A 15135-nucleotide genomic window follows, 5' to 3' on the forward strand; every position below is an offset into this window, starting at 1 on the left:
CTACCCCGAACTGCTGGGGTTATAGACTACACGCGGCCTGTGGGTGCTGGGAATCTGAACTCTGGTTCCTCATGTGTGCGTGCCAAGCACTGTATCTGCTGAGCCTCCTCCACCCCCAAGCAAGAGTCTTTACCATCCCTGTTTAATGCAGAAGGAAATGGTGGTTCTGAAAGGCACATGTTTTGTGGCTGGTGGGACTAATGTTGGTTCTCTTGCCTCTCAGGCCTAGCTCCTTTCCTGTCATTGAACCAAACAGCCTTCTTGTCCATTAACCTGCTATCACCTTCAACTTGTACATGCTGGGCTGCTGAGAGATGAACTTGACCCCACAAGTTTACTATTACATTCAAGCCATACCAGGAATATATTCTTATTTATGCTCTGTCTTCTCTGGCCTTCTCACAGCTAGTGTGGGGGCTTCTTCTACACCCCTACTATGCCCCTTTCCTGCCTGGGGATTTTTGGTAGACACAGAGTCCCTGCACTGTACCTGTTTGCATCCGGGAAAAGGTAAGGGAACAGAGACCTTGCTCTGACCGTGAACCCTAGAAGCCCAGCCAGTTGTGTGTCAACATCTGGGAAGTGGCAGAGTGTCTCCCAACAAGCAAGCTGACTTGCAGGTGCTGCTTGAACGACTGCCCATCCTGTTCTCCTGCAGCATATTTGATTAAAAACACAAGTAATTAGAAAGGTCAGCGTGGTTACTCTTGCTGGCCCGGGACAGATAAGCCTGCCTGATGTGAACACATGGAAATGGTTAGGGTAGGGGTGGGGTGGGGAGTGGGCAGAGCCTGGGAAGCTAGGGTCCTGGCTGCAGAGGCTCACTTTACAGAATGTGATGAACTGCTAGGGCGGTGTTCCCAGCTCACAGCCCACCTTAGAGCCACTGCCAGGGCCTGGGAACTGGGTGCGTACAGATTTTCTCCCCTGTAACCAGGGAAGTCAGGGTTATCTGGGACTGTGGGATGGTATTTCCTGCTGCTGGCTGTCATTCATATGTCAAAGAGGCCACCCTCTCTCCTAAATCTCCTGCCAAGGTGCCTCAGGGTCAGGGCTCTCCCCTGACCTCTTCATTGCCTTTCGTCCTTCCTCCCTGGACCCAGCCCTTCCTCCTGCAGGGCCCCTTGATGGCCACTTGGGCCTTGCCATAGTTCTGTCCTTCCTGCCTGTGGCTTGGAGCTAACAGAAGTCCCAAGCAATACAATGGTTTCCTCTGGCCGGGTGGCGGGTCATTGTGTGGCAGGTCTAAGGCTGGCCCAGCTGGTCCGTGCAGCCCAGCTGTTCCTGGCCTGTATGATACAGGCTAAAGGCTGTGGATAGGAATGTCCGGCTTTGGGAGGTGAAGGGGTATTGCCCACAGAAGAAAGAAGGGGAGGGGTTTGGACATAGGGGTTCCCCTGGGATACTGGGAACTTCTTGGCAGCTGATTCCTAAGCCCTATGCTACAAATAACATCCGTGGGCTGGTGAGATGACTCAGTCGGTAGAGACACTTGTAAACAAGACTGATGATCTGAGTTCAAACTTCCACGTGGTGGAAGGAAAGAACCAGTTTTGGTAAATTGTCCTATGATCTTCACGAGCATCCTATGTGTGCCCATACACATGCTCCCTCCACCCACAGAATAAATAAATCAGCCTAGAAATCCTTCCTGGTCCCTGGCTCTGAGCTCCCACAGTCCTGGGTCACATCATGCACAGAGCATCAGTTTTGTCCCGTTTTTTTTTTTTTTTTTTTTTTTTTTTTTTTTTTTCCTGCAGGCCTGGGGCTGTCTGTCTGTGGTTTTCTAGCCTCTGGTATGGTCTTGCTGCTGCTGGCTAAAAGAGTGGGTAGCTCTCCCAGAGAAAACAGCTAAGGAGGATGTGCAGTTAGAGGTTGAATACCACCTAGAGCTAGGCTGCAGCCCAGAAATCCACCCTCTTGCCTCTGTCTGGGCTGATGGGAAGACCATAGCATGGACATACTTGGCTACTCCACAGGACTGACCAGCAGAGACGGGACCAGTGCCCTCATCTCCGGGTGGAGGTGAAGAGCTCGGAGTCTGTCTCTCAGGTCAATCCAGTTCTGTGTGACACTAGTGACACAAGTCATAGAACTGGGGATATGGCTCAGTTGGTGGACTTGCCCCCATAGCATCCCTGCACTCACAAGTCCTAGGTTCAATCCCCAGTACTGTGTAAACCAGGCATGGTGAGACACACTTACAACCCCAGTTTTTGGAAGTGGAGGCAGGAGGATCAGACATTCAAGATCATTCTCAGCTATAGAGTGAGCTTAGAACTGCCGAGGTTACAAGAAAACATCTCAAAAAGAAAAGAAAATAACAGAGCTCTTTCTTCTATGCTTAGAAACAAAGACACTCCAAAGAATGGATTTTCCCACTTTGGATTTTTTTCCTTCTGTTTTTTTTTTTCTTCTACTTAGTGTTAGCTTTTTTTTTTTCCAACTAAGAAGTCCAAGAAACAGCAACTGTTATTGAGCACAAAGTCAATCTTTGTAACTCTAGCTACATGTAGCCAAGCGTCTCACTGAAGATGATTAAAACTTCAAACTTCACCCTTCCATGTCATTACAAAACACCCAATTGCCTCCCTACCTCCATTCAGTTAGCCATGTCCTAATTGGCCCGCTGGCTGAGCTAGCAAAGTCACCGGGCTGCCCTGGGAATGAGGATGCTCGTTAGGAGGCAGGGCAGTGTGGGTCTTGTTTCCCATTTCGAAATGTGAAGTGTGTTTCTGGGACTGTCCGCCCATTTCCTAACCCTTTGTCAGCATTACTCCAGATGAATGCCAGCCTGGACCTGGTCGTCCTGTGGGGCCACTGACATGGCTGATCCCCAAAAGACACCTCTTGGGGGCAGAGAGCAACTGAGCATAAATGTATCCAGTCTTTACCTTCATTGAGGGTACACTCTATCCATAATGGCTTGTGACTTGCTTTAGCCAAGAGAAAGCCACAGAAGGGACCCTGTGCCAGCCCAAGCCTGACAACCACTGGGCCTCATGTGTATCTTGTGCTCTCTCAGGCATAGGCTTGCTAGCTGGAGGAGCTGTCACTGTCACCTTCAAGGGATACCAGCTAACTGCCAGAAGTGCAGCCTGCTCAGCTGACATGACAGCAGCATGTACAGGGCAGGGGCCCCAGATGAGACCAGAAATGGCTGGCGGAGCCCAGTCTACATCTGCATCCCTTGAAGGTGAGATTCTGGCAGGCTCTGATTGGCCGGCTTGGAAGGTTCCAAATCTTAGAGCACTCTTCTTGGAGTGCACAGTCTCTATCCAGTCTGCAAGCCACACCTCCTTCCCTAGCTCGAATATCTCATGGGCATCACACAACCATGGGATGTGGCTGTGTTCACCATGCATACATTGGATACATGCATACCCACACAGGACTACAGCCATCAGCCCCTCCCACCTCCTGTGTTGGTGACAGTGTTGTGCCAACACGGTGGAGGGTGAGGAGCAGAGGCTGCATTGCCTTATGGTTGAATGTGACCCTGCAGTGCCCAGTTTGGTCATACATCCTGCTTTACATACATGGCCATGGCCTGGTGTCGAGCTCATCTGATAGCATCCATTAATGAGACTCAGAACAGTACAGACTAGAGAGAACCAGTCTCCCGCTTGGCACATACCTGTGCTGTGAGGCCCCTGGCCTGTGAACTTAAGGCATACAACCTAAGAGTATCAATAGTTTGAGGGCTATGACAGGCTCCAGCCCCATCACTGGCTTCTCACACACAGGGGACAGAGCCATCCCATCCACCTCCGTTGCTCACCGACAGTGTGGGGGTGCCCTCATCTTCCACGGTGACCACCAGATGGTAGAAGTTCTGGCGCTCACGGTCGGGTGGAGCAGGCCGTGTAGCAATCTCACCGCTGATACGGTCCATACGGAAAGTCATGTCCTCGTTGCCCTCGGTGATGTAATAGGACAGGACACTGTTGATCCCGATGTCACGGTCGGTGGCTCTCACTTGGACCACTGAGGTGCCTCCACCCACATTCTGGCAGGAGAGCAGGAAGTGGTTATCTCAGGCCCACAGTCAGGGAAAAGCCTAGCTCTGTTCCTGGTGCCCCGAGGTTTCACTGGGCCCCTGCTTTGTGTCCTCTGGGGCACCGATGAGGGTGATCAGGATATTGATAGACAACACGCTTTGGATACCTCCTACATAAGAGGGCCTGGGTGAGTCCCTTGATTCTGGTCCAAACCTGTGAGTTCAGATTGGATGCTCACACTTATATATGAAAACTGAAGAAGGATACATACATACCCATACAGCCAATCAGAAGCTATTGTAGGAATCTAACTATGGGGTCAGGATTACAGAGCCCAGAGGCTGTCCCCTTCATAGGGAGGACCCGGGAGGGGTGCCTAAAACATAAGCAGCCTCTGGCACAATGCCCGGGCAAGGCTCAGAAAAAGATGTCATGAACTCGCCCAGCCTTAACGCCAGGTACCAAATACATTTGTTTTAAAAAAGAAGCTGTCCCGGGATCTCTGTTTTAACCACAAAAATATACTACCATGCTGGGTACTAGGGCTGTATCTATTCAGGATCCCTATTCTGAGGACTGAGGGACCAGTGGGCCAACAAGACATTTGAATGGCTCTTTCATGGGTAACTTCTGACCATGGTCCACCCTGGATGGTGGTCAGCTGCTGGTAATCTGGGGTCTTTACCTCATTCACACTGACGTTGTATCCAAAGGGGCTTTCAATAACTGGAGGGTTGTCATTGACATCCAGAATGGTCACCTGTAAGATGTGGTCTTTCTTCCGTGGAGGAGTGCCACGGTCAGAAGCCACGACCTGTGAGGAGGAAGAAAAGGAACTATGGGATCAGGATTATGGGGCCCAGAGGCCGTCCTCTTGATAGGGAGGACTTGGTAGAGCCAAGAGACTCAGCGATCCATCCCTGTCCTGTGTCCACCACTAAGTTCTCCCCTTCTGCCCGTACTACAGACAATGCTTGCCTAAATCTTGTCAAATCCACTTGGCTTCTGATTCAGTCATCATTTTCCTGACTTGTCTGTGTTTGGGGTTGTGTTAGCGCTTCACCTTGACCTTGGGTCTGAGATAGGATTCAAGCCTTTGGGTCTCTGGTAAGCAGAGAGGGGTTCTGGAATATTCTTTTGCAACCCTCTGGAGTCGTGATGACACACTGAGCCGGTTTGTAGGGGAGTTCAGCGTTGCCTTGGTGGCCTCTAGGCTCTCGGCTTCTGAAGAGGAGCAGTGTGGGCTGCTTAGAACCTCATGGTGCACAGGCCAGGCCCAAGACCTCAGCAGCCACTGTAGTCAGCGTGGTACTTCACTGTGCAGCAGAAGCAGGCCAGGTGGGGTTCTATTGGCCATTGCATATGTGGGGAAACTGAGGCCCAGCCAAACAGAAGAAATGATTTGTCCAAGGACCTACTATGTTCCTGACAGGGTCAGCATCCCACCAGCTCCACTAGGCATTTGTTCTATTGGCTATTTCTTATTTTATGTATGTATGTATGTATGTATGTATGTATGTATGTATGTATGTATGTATGTATGAATATATATATTGAGACAGGGTCTCATGTAGCTCAGGGTGGTCTCAAATTTAAGATATAGTTAAGAATGACCTTGAACTGCTGCTCTGGCCTCTGACACCTTCTAAGTGTCTGGATGATAGGCATGTGCCTGTACCATCAAGCCTGGCTCTTCTGACTCTTGTGGCAAGGGTAGGCAGAGCCAGTGGGTGCTCACCTTGAGGATGTAGTGGTCCAGTTCTTCCCTGTCCAGGGGCTTAGCCACAAACACTTCACCAATGGAGTCATTGCTGGTGATAATCTCAAAGGCCCCAGCAATGTTACCAGAGGCCAGGGAGAAGACCACCTGTGGAAAGAGAGGGTACAGGGAAAGGAGGTGACTGGTCAGATTCATGGGGCTGCCTTGCCTCCATGCTCGCTATGACTCTATCCTTCTGGGGTCCTGGGAGAAAGAGATAATGCCAAGGAATGGGATCAGGCCGTATGTACCTGGCAAGTACCCAGTCCTGGGGATGTTAGCCAGCAGCCTCGGAACCTAGAGAGTGAGCCTGAGTCTCCCCACGTAAATGTCCATTCCCGCTTGCTAACACAAAGCTTGCTGGCTCAGACGGTCCCTGAGGACTCTGAAACACCCTCCAGCCTGGGTGGACCCTGGCTTGATGCCTACCTGTCCATTGCTGCCAGCATCAGGGTCCCGGGCCTTGACTGTGGCTACTCGCTGGCCCACAGGACAGTCCTCAGGCACACTGATGGCTGAGTCCGAGGTGAAGTCGAAGCGTGGGCTGTTATCATTCTCATCCAGAACGGTGATGTAGACCTGGGGGCAGACACACTCAGCCACCTCCTGCCTCCTTCTCCAAAATATCCTTAGGTCATGAGGTCAGCAGGGGCCTTGAGCAAACCTTCAAGTCCCAAGCTCCATCCCACCTTCTCTGAGCAATATCCGTGTGTGTGTGTGTGTGTGTGTGTGTGTGTGTGTGCGTGCGTGCGTGTGTGTGTGTGGTGTTGCACACGTATCACAGGGCCAGAACAGCAAAGAGAGGGGCCAGTGAAGACTGTCTAATATGGTACAGGGAGGGACAGGGACAGCTGGACAGCTGGGTTCCAGCTCATGGGAATGAAGGCCTGGAATAGCCCCCTGGCACTGGCTGGCATCACTTCCTGTTTTTCAGCATGATTAAGGAGTTCAGATTCTTATATGAAATAAGACGATGAATCACAGAAATGAGAATCCTGGGCTGCTGGCTGGTTGAAGCAGCTGCTGGCCAGATTTCAGCCTTCTTGTCCACAGTTCTGTATTAAAGAGAGAGGATCAGGCCAGGAGCAGGAGGCTACTGTGACCCGGTGGGGAAGGAAACTCCAGGAAACAGCATTTTCTTTCAAGTCTGAGGCCTGGATCTCGGGTGGAGAAGAGCACCAGGAACGGGAAGAGAGAAGGGTCACTGTGGGTGTGACCACCAGCCCCAGGAAGATCATAGGCCATAGAGACTACACACACGGCTACATTCACTGCCAGGGGCAGGTTGGGAGGTAGCCTGGGTTTTAAGAACTGCTTCAAGCTGCTCTACTCACCCCAGGCCAGTCCTCACCATCCTTTTGAGGGCCGTGATTTCTGGATCCCATAGCTGACAGCCTTTTGGTATGCACAGTGCTCATGGTCCTTAGGGACCCTTTCCATCTTACAGAAGAAAGCCACTGTGCCCAACCTCAAATCAGGCTGCCTTGCCTGGTTTCAGTCCCCCCAAGACTCTCCCCCCAAGCATCAGGCTGATGTCAGAAGCTGGGGGTGGTGGTAGGGGTGTCAATTCCTCCATGGCTGGCTGTGTGACTTTACACATAGTTACTCGACCTCTCTGGTTTTCCATTTTCTCAGCGGAAAACTTCTGAACCAAGAAGACTTGAGCACTGGATGTAGGAAGCAGGAAATGAGCAAGCACGGGTACAGGTGGTGTATAGTAATCTCCATTACCCCTCCTCTTCCTGTCTGATGGACACTCAGCCTTTCTCCATAGGCCTGTACTTATCTACCAGGGAATAAGTAGTCTGAGTCTGCTAAGGAAGCAAGTTGCTATGGGAAATGGAAACAGTGATAGCTAGTATACCCCATGCTCAGAGCCAAACCAGACAGAGTGAGCTGTCCTGTGTGCGTACATGCATGCGTGCGTGCGTGCGTGCGTGCGTGCGTGCGTGTGCGTGTGTGTGTGTGTGTGTAACTGGCCCTTCAAATTCTTTGGTCAGTTAGGGTCCTCACACCACAGGACCTATGTATACCCTGTTCCCTGTGCCAGAAAAACAAACAAACAAACAAACAAACAAACAAACAAACAAACCTTTCCCTGTTGGCTGCATTAACCCCTGGTCAGCCTGAGTGACTTTAGGCAAGCCCACCCCAGCGTTCCCTGACATTATGTCATAGTGACGCTGTGATAGGGTCCCCTCCCCACCTGAATCTAGCTCTTGCCTTGCAGGCAGGGTTAAATCTGCTGTGGGTTTCTGCTGCATCAGGAGCCCAGCCAGCACAGGCTGGGCCTGGCATAGTCAGTCAATGGTGGTGCTGTGGTTGCTACTTTCTGGTGGTGATAGGGGTGTGGGGGGAGAAGGGAGCCAGCTCTGGTAGGTGAAGAGAGGATGGAGGCCTTCTCCAGCTCCCAGCCTCAGAACCTCACCTCCCTGCCCATCCCCCATCCCCCAGTATACAACCCAGGAGCTCCTATAGCTGAGACTTCCTTCCGGCCTTTCCCCCCACCCCATTGCTGAAGCAGGAAGGAGTCAGGTGGAGGTGAGCTGTGGTTTGGCTACTGGCCCTGGAAAGGAAATTGTACCACCTTTAAAGGCCTTTTGTACGTGCACTGTAGCAACTCAAACAGCACGGGGGCCAACTGGGCTGGGTATCTGGGGCATGAAACAGGTTTTGCTTCTTGGAAGAGAGCTGAGTGGGGGAGAGAGTCTGAAGTTCCTGTCATCCACATCAGAAAGGGTTGCCCGGATGCCAGAGTGGTACCACGCTCTCATGGGATACCCAGCAGCCACCGAGGGCCGAAGGGCAGCGGGGGCCCACGATACCGAGGAAGATGCTAAGGTCTGCTACCCATATCTGCTAAGTTTCCTGCTGGGAGATTTAGGATGTGGTGTACTTGTCTGCTGCCCCAGGAGTTAAAGAAAGCTAAGTGTGTGTGGGTCAAAGCCCCATTCACACCCCCTACCTCTGCTCTGCCCCACCCCCAACCTGCTGAACTCCACCCTCAGGCCCAGTCCTTCTGGGGGCTCTGTCTGACACTCCTGAGCACACAGTCTTGGCAGTGGGGCTCACCCTGTGGACACAGCTACCATGCCAAGACCTCCCTGGGTGCTGGCCCTGAATACCCTCCTTTCCATGTCTCTCTTCCTGAGATCTGCCATCCCTTCTGAGGAGGGCAAGGTTGCTGGCAGGATTCTCTCTTTAGGGGGGGCAGGGGAAGCACACAGAGAGGCTAAGTAGCTTTGCTTTGTCACACAGCCTCTGAGGAGCCCTCAGGTCTCTTTCTGGGTATGTTCCAAGTATTTCTTTATTACTGCACTTCTGTCTCATGATTCCTTAGGGAATGGATGGACCATGGAGGACACAGCTTGGGAGAGGAGAATGGGTGGGCAGCAGAGGTCTGAGAGGAAGCCCTGCTGTAAATGTTTATGTTTCCCCTCTTTTTACACCGTTGATTGGTTTAGTGTGTGTTGGGGTGGCTGGGTGAGTATGGATGGGGGCGGGTAAGCGTGAACACGGGGCATGGCATCTTGTGAAGGTCACAGGATGACTTAGAGTCGGTTCTCTTCTACCGTGTGGGTCCCAGGGACCAGACCAAGGTCACCAGGCTTGGTCGCAATCACCTTTCTTCTCTGCACCAACTGGACAGCCCTCTGCCCTGTGGGCCCTATCTCCAGGGAAGGTCTGTGCACCACCAGTGGTACGAGGCAGTTCATGGGCTAACTCACCTTCTGTAGGCACAGCGGGAGCAGGGGCAGGAACAGGAAGGGAGAGAAAACAGATATAGATGGTTACTGGCTGGCCTGGTACCTTCCACCCACTGCCCATGGGTCAGGTGCTGGGGAATATTGGGTGGGGGCGGAGCTGCCACCCAGGACCCACTCACCACAGTAGAGTCCACCTTGGGGCCGCCATCGTCTGCCACGACTGTCAATGTGTAGAAGTCGCCCTTCTCTCTGTCGACCAAGCCTTTGACTGTGATCACACCCTGTGGGGTATGGGGTAGGGGTGAGGATGACAATTATCAGGCAGCCATTCTCTGCTCCAGCTGGAGCCTACCATCCCCTCACCCCACTCTGCCAGCCATGTTCACAGCACCGTCCTGACACAACTTTCCCATGAGTCTACAGGCTGAAATCCCATTGCTCTTATGGCCCATCCAGATTCCAGCCATCTCTTCTACAAGGGTCTCCTACCTCCCATCACCCCACCAGAATACTGTTCCCGCATATTCTCTGGATGCTCACACTCATAGCTTTTCTGCCCCAGAGCTCTCGGTCTGCCTACATTCCCAGTCTCCCTCGGGACAAGGCCTGGTCCACTGCAGGCATGGTTCTCATCCACCCTGCCAGGGCAAGCAGTGCACAGGCAGACATCAGAGATCAGAGCCATACTACTTGATTCACAAGGTGGGACCTGCATGTGGCGGTGGCTGGCCTGACTGCTGAAGTCTGTGCACAGGAAGACTGCTTTCTAGGAGGCCTGGGAGTTGCTAATACTGCCCTCTGTGCTATGATTGCCCTGGCTGTCAATTGCAGCCCTTCCATCAGATTGGGATTCATACCTTGACTATCATCAAAGAAGGGATCCTAGAGGAAGACCCACTAAATCGAGGGAGATGGGCTGGGGGTAAGGAGCAGTAGTACCAGATACCTAGCTTAGTATAGCTACGGAAGAGATGGGAAAGAGCTAGACCTGAGTTTCCATTCAGACAGAGTAAAAAGGGAAATAAGATTACTTGGATAAAGATAGGCTAGAAAATATGTCAGAAGGCACGATTCCTTAGAATTTCCTGGTAATGGGAGCATCTGGGAAGAGGAAAGGAACGTAGACGGTGCATAATAGACTGTGTTTTCACACTGGAGCCTCCATAAAATCCCCCGACCTGTGTGATTGGGAGAACATCTGGACTAACAATGAATATATGGAGTTTATTTTATTTTATTTTATTTTATTTTATTTTATTTTATTTTATTTTATTAGAGGCAGGGTCTTGGCATGTAACCTAGGTTGGTTTGGAGATCTAGATCCTCTTGCTTCAGCGTCCTAAGAACTGGGATTACAGAGGGGACTGGGCTGTGCCTGGAAGGGGCATGACTCCTTTGAAGGAGCCTCGGAATTGGCCATGGTAAGCAAGTAAAATGTTTCTGAAGAGTCTGTAACCAGCTACCTGAAGCTCAGGAGGCATCCCAGGAACTTTTACTGCGGATTAATCAGGGAACACATTAAACAGCTGGAGACCCGAATCTGAAGCAGGGCAGACAAGCAGCCATCAAGAACCCTACAGATCCCACCCGACGGAGCTGTTCAGACTTGACCCAACTCTCCCAGTACCCAGTGGGCAGCCAGAACCCAGAGAAGCAGCCTGTGGCAGTGTGAACTTAGAAGGACAAGTGCTGTGGATTTGGTCTAACGCTTGTATTATGTTAACTGGGTTCTCAAAATTGCACAAGAATCTTCATGAAAGACGCTGAGGGCCTCTGTCCCCAGTTGGTTTTGACTGGTAAATAAAGTTGCTAGTGGCCAATGGCTCGGCAGAGAGACAGAGGCGGGACTTGAGGATTCGTGGGCAAGGGGACCGAAGGAGGAATAAGATTTTAGAAAGGAGAAAGACCAGGCCTCAGAAGTGTAGGACACAGAGACAGAGAGACAAAGAGACAGAGAGACAGCCAACTTGTAAGAATCAGGGCTGTAGGTTTGGGTCCACCAGGATGGAATATAGGTTTTAATAAGTAATAGCCCAGGAATATCAGAGGGGAGAGTCTGCTAGCCTCGTGGAGGTCTGAAAGTGCTAAGCCATTGGGCTGTTTAAGACATATTAAAATAGAAGGCTGTGTGTGTGTGTGTGTGCACACACGTGCGCGCGCGCCCACTGGGGTGATTTGAGCAGGCTTAATTGACTACTACAACGGGAAAGCGTTTAGCTTGTTCTATTATAACTTCCATTGTTCCATTATAACAAAAATACCAGACTGACTGGCTTTCAGTATAACACCAGAAGAACAGTTATCTTAAGGAATGCTGTACATCAAGGGGCTCAATAAATACACGCTGCGTTGGAAAAGCCCTGCCGTGATGACCCGCCTCCTTACCGTGATAGCATCTATCTTGAAGAGGGCTTTGGCCTGGGCACTGGTATAGGCGTCGAAGCGGTAGGTAATCTGGTTGAGGTTATCGATAGAATAGGCTTGCACCCGCACGATCTCTGTCCCCAGAGCCAGATTCTCCATGATGACTGCCTCGTAGGAAGCATTGGAGAACTGAACAGCCTCGTCCAGCTCATTGAGAAGTGTCACGTAGACGCTGCAGAAGCCCTGGTTGAAGGGGGGTGCGCCGTCTGTGGCAGACACATTCATCAGGTAGCTGGTCTTGGTCTCGTAGTCCAGGTAGTCAACCGTCACGATGAGCCCCGTGCTCTCGTCAATCTCAAACTTGCCCTCTGCGCCCGACAGGATGCGGTAGTTCACCAGGCCACCGTCCCCTTCGAGAAGATGAAAACTATGTAATCCCAGATGGAGGTAGGGCTTCCCTATGGCTTCTTCAGCACTCTTTTCCAGGGGCTGCTCATGAGAGGCCTTGGCTGTTCCCTCCTCCCACCTTCAGCATACGCTATCCCCAAAAGATATAGCAGAGGTCAAGGTGGGTGGCAGGACCCCAGAACACCATTGACCCACTCCGGAGCTTGGTACTGGCACTAGAGATCTGCCAGAGGGAGCTGGCTCTGCTCCTGGAGCTTCAAATTTTACATTTGCACACCTGTCTTGGATAAGCAGAAACCTTGTAGTGGCGATTTGACCTAGAAAGCCTAGGGCCTTCAGAGCAGCCAAGCCTTCATTCAGGTCTCTGGTGGAAGAGAATCTCAGGGCCAAGTAGTTCCCTATCCCTTCTATACACCACTGCTCAGGCATGAGGCAGGCAGTTTGGGAAGGCAGAAAAGGAGACAGGCACAAACCCACTCACCTTGGTGAAGGCATCCACGACTTTCGCCTGCCTTTCAAAGGGTTACCTATGCCAGAAGAGGCCTTGGCAATCCACAGTGCCCCTGACCCTGTGCTGGTGTGCCATTTAGAGAATGAACCAACTATGAATCCTAAAGTCTATGTCTCTGTCACTCAGCCTGGGAGGCCAGTAATCTCTGATGCTGAGGGTGCATAGGGACTATTGGGGGGCGTTGACTGCAGCCAGGGCAGCAAGGTCAGAACAGTGTGGTATAGTAGGAATATTTAATAAATCCAGGCGTGGACGAGGAAGGAGAGGCTGAAGCCACCATGGAAGGGAGAGAATATGCAGGAGAGAGGAGCCACCATGGCAGAAGACCGTGCAGGAGGGAGAAGGAGAGCCGCCATGTCAAAGGACCAAGAGAACACGGCTCAGAGGGCTTCTTCATTGGGTCAAGAGCAGCCAAGATGGAACACAGACATTAGTAAGCAGTAACTCGGAGTTTATTGGTAGGAAAGTGGATTCTAACAGCATGGAGGCTATTGTGCTGCTTATGGCTGTGTGTGTGTGTGTGTCCGTCTGTCTGTCTTTGATCTGGGAACATAAACCACTGAAGCGGGTAGCAACCCCGGGCCTGGATTTATTAAAATATTCCTGCTCCAGTGTGGTAGGGAAGAGCCCTCTCCTAACCGGCACAGGCTCAGTAGAGAAGCCTGTGGTATCCCAGAATCCTATTCCGTTCACTTTACATGGACCACTGTGGCTATGGAAATCTCTGCCAGGCTGGGGCTGCCTTCCAAGCCTGTCACTTCCCTATGGGAAGGATGGGTTGTGAGGAGGCTTGCAAGTACCGAGCTCTGGGCATCCCCTGTGCAGTAGAAGGTGGCAGCTGACTGGAGGCTTAGGTCTAGGCTAGCATTATGACACGGGTCCATGATCTTTTCCTGTCCTTGCAAAAGGCTAGCATTGTGCTGCTAGATCCCAGGATGACTGATCTGGGTGTGCAAACATTTTCACTCTCTTCTGGCCATCAGAGGTTGGATGACTTCCCTGACTAATCCTCTGGGGCCTGGGCATCTGTATGGAGTTAACGGCAAGCAAGGAGGCCCTCCTGAGCCTGGGTGTTGGCTGCATGGAAGATCTAAGTATGGCAGGGCCCCTGGCGATAGGAGGGTCACTCTGAGAAGTGGCATCCCTGACTCCCCCCACCCCCTGCCTTACCAGTGTCTTTGTCAGTGGCTCGGACAACGATGACTGAGGTGCCAATGCCTGCTGTCTCTCGAAGGCCCAGGCGGTTGTACTGCTGCTGTGTGAATACAGGGGCCTCATCGTTGACATCTTCCACATACACGATCACCTGCAGAGACATGCCAGGGTTATGGCCCCTGTTCCCTTTGGAGGGCCTAGTCTTGCCTATTCTCCCATTGAATCTGGCCCCTCACACAGGACCTGGCTTAAGGCTGCTGTTCAGAAACCTTTTTGGTCCTGCACCGACCTGTAGGAACCAGTGACTACCAGTGGCACTTTTGGGGTGGTCAAGTTTCTCCAGAATGAAATAGTAATGCCACTAATGGTTCATGTTACACTGCTCCTGAGGTGGTTAGGAAGACAAAATATTCAAACCACCAGTGAGTGTGATGGTTTGAATGAGAACAGCCTCCATAGGCTTTGTATATTTGAATACTTAGTCCCCAGTTGGTGGAACTGTTTGGGAAGGATTAGGAGGTATGGCCTTGTTGGAGGTATGTTACTGGGGGGGGGGGGGTTCTAGTGTGTTCTTTCTCTCTCTCTCTCTCTCTTTCTCTGATCAGCTTCTGCTCTAGTGCCATGCCTGCCTACTGCCAGACTCCCAATTATGATGTTCAAAGATTCTAGCCTCTTGGAATCATTAGCCTTTAGATGAAATGCTTGCTTTTATAAGTTGTCATGGTCATGGCATTTTGCCTCATCAGTAGAAAACTAATTCCACCCAAAGACCAAAATACATTTATTTAGGAGAGACTCAACAAAAAACCATGATGGTAACAAGAACAGAAGTGGTTGTGCTTTGGACCCTGTGACCCTCACACAACAGCCCTTTAAAGACTGCCACTGCACCATAGCAGACAACTGGGTGGGGCACTGATCCCCGACTCCTTCCAGGGCTCCCAATGAAACAGAGGGTAATCCCCCAACCCACAGGGTTTCCTGGTCACCCTCTATCACTTTCCTGGGGAACCTTATTAATGACTTTCATGACAATCCTTGCCCTGGAATTGCTTTCTGGGGACCCTACTAGAATTGTGTGATTGTGTGTGTGTGTGTGTGTGTGTGTGTGTGTGTGTGTGTGTGTGTGTGTGTGTGATGTTCCCATTGCTTTTCTCCATCTTTGAAACTTCCCTTTAAAGAACATGTGTCAGATGTAGAAAAATGCTACGGTTCAAAGGGTTTTTATGG

The 15135-nt window shown here is 51.3% G+C and overlaps 2 protein-coding genes across 8 annotated transcripts in view; one reads left to right on the top strand and one right to left on the bottom strand.

Annotated features, from left to right (window-relative positions):
* Cdh23 (cadherin 23 (otocadherin)) overlaps positions 1–15135 on the bottom strand; it is a 393766-nt gene that overhangs the window by 70260 nt on the left and 308371 nt on the right. For all 7 annotated transcript variants that reach the window (NR_045556.1, XM_017313930.1, XM_030245069.1 and 4 more), the window contains 8 exons: positions 13921–14056; positions 11853–12241; positions 9647–9748; positions 9489–9491; positions 6190–6339; positions 5740–5868; positions 4687–4815; positions 3782–4009 (listed from right to left, as the gene is read on the bottom strand). Coding sequence is in view for 6 of the 7 variants with exons in the window: in XM_017313930.1 (XP_017169419.1) it covers positions 3782–4009; positions 4687–4815; positions 5740–5868; positions 6190–6339; positions 9489–9491; positions 9647–9748; positions 11853–12241; positions 13921–14056 (1266 nt within the window). In the remaining variant the exon portion in view is untranslated. The remainder of the gene's footprint in view (positions 1–3781; positions 4010–4686; positions 4816–5739; positions 5869–6189; positions 6340–9488; positions 9492–9646; positions 9749–11852; positions 12242–13920; positions 14057–15135) is intronic.
* Positions 1–15135, top strand: part of Vsir (V-set immunoregulatory receptor) — an 83444-nt gene that overhangs the window by 26157 nt on the left and 42152 nt on the right. The window lies entirely within an intron of this gene.

This window comes from Mus musculus, chromosome 10 (assembly GCF_000001635.26).
Source record: "Mus musculus strain C57BL/6J chromosome 10, GRCm38.p6 C57BL/6J".
Lineage (NCBI taxonomy): Eukaryota > Metazoa > Chordata > Mammalia > Rodentia > Muridae > Mus > Mus musculus.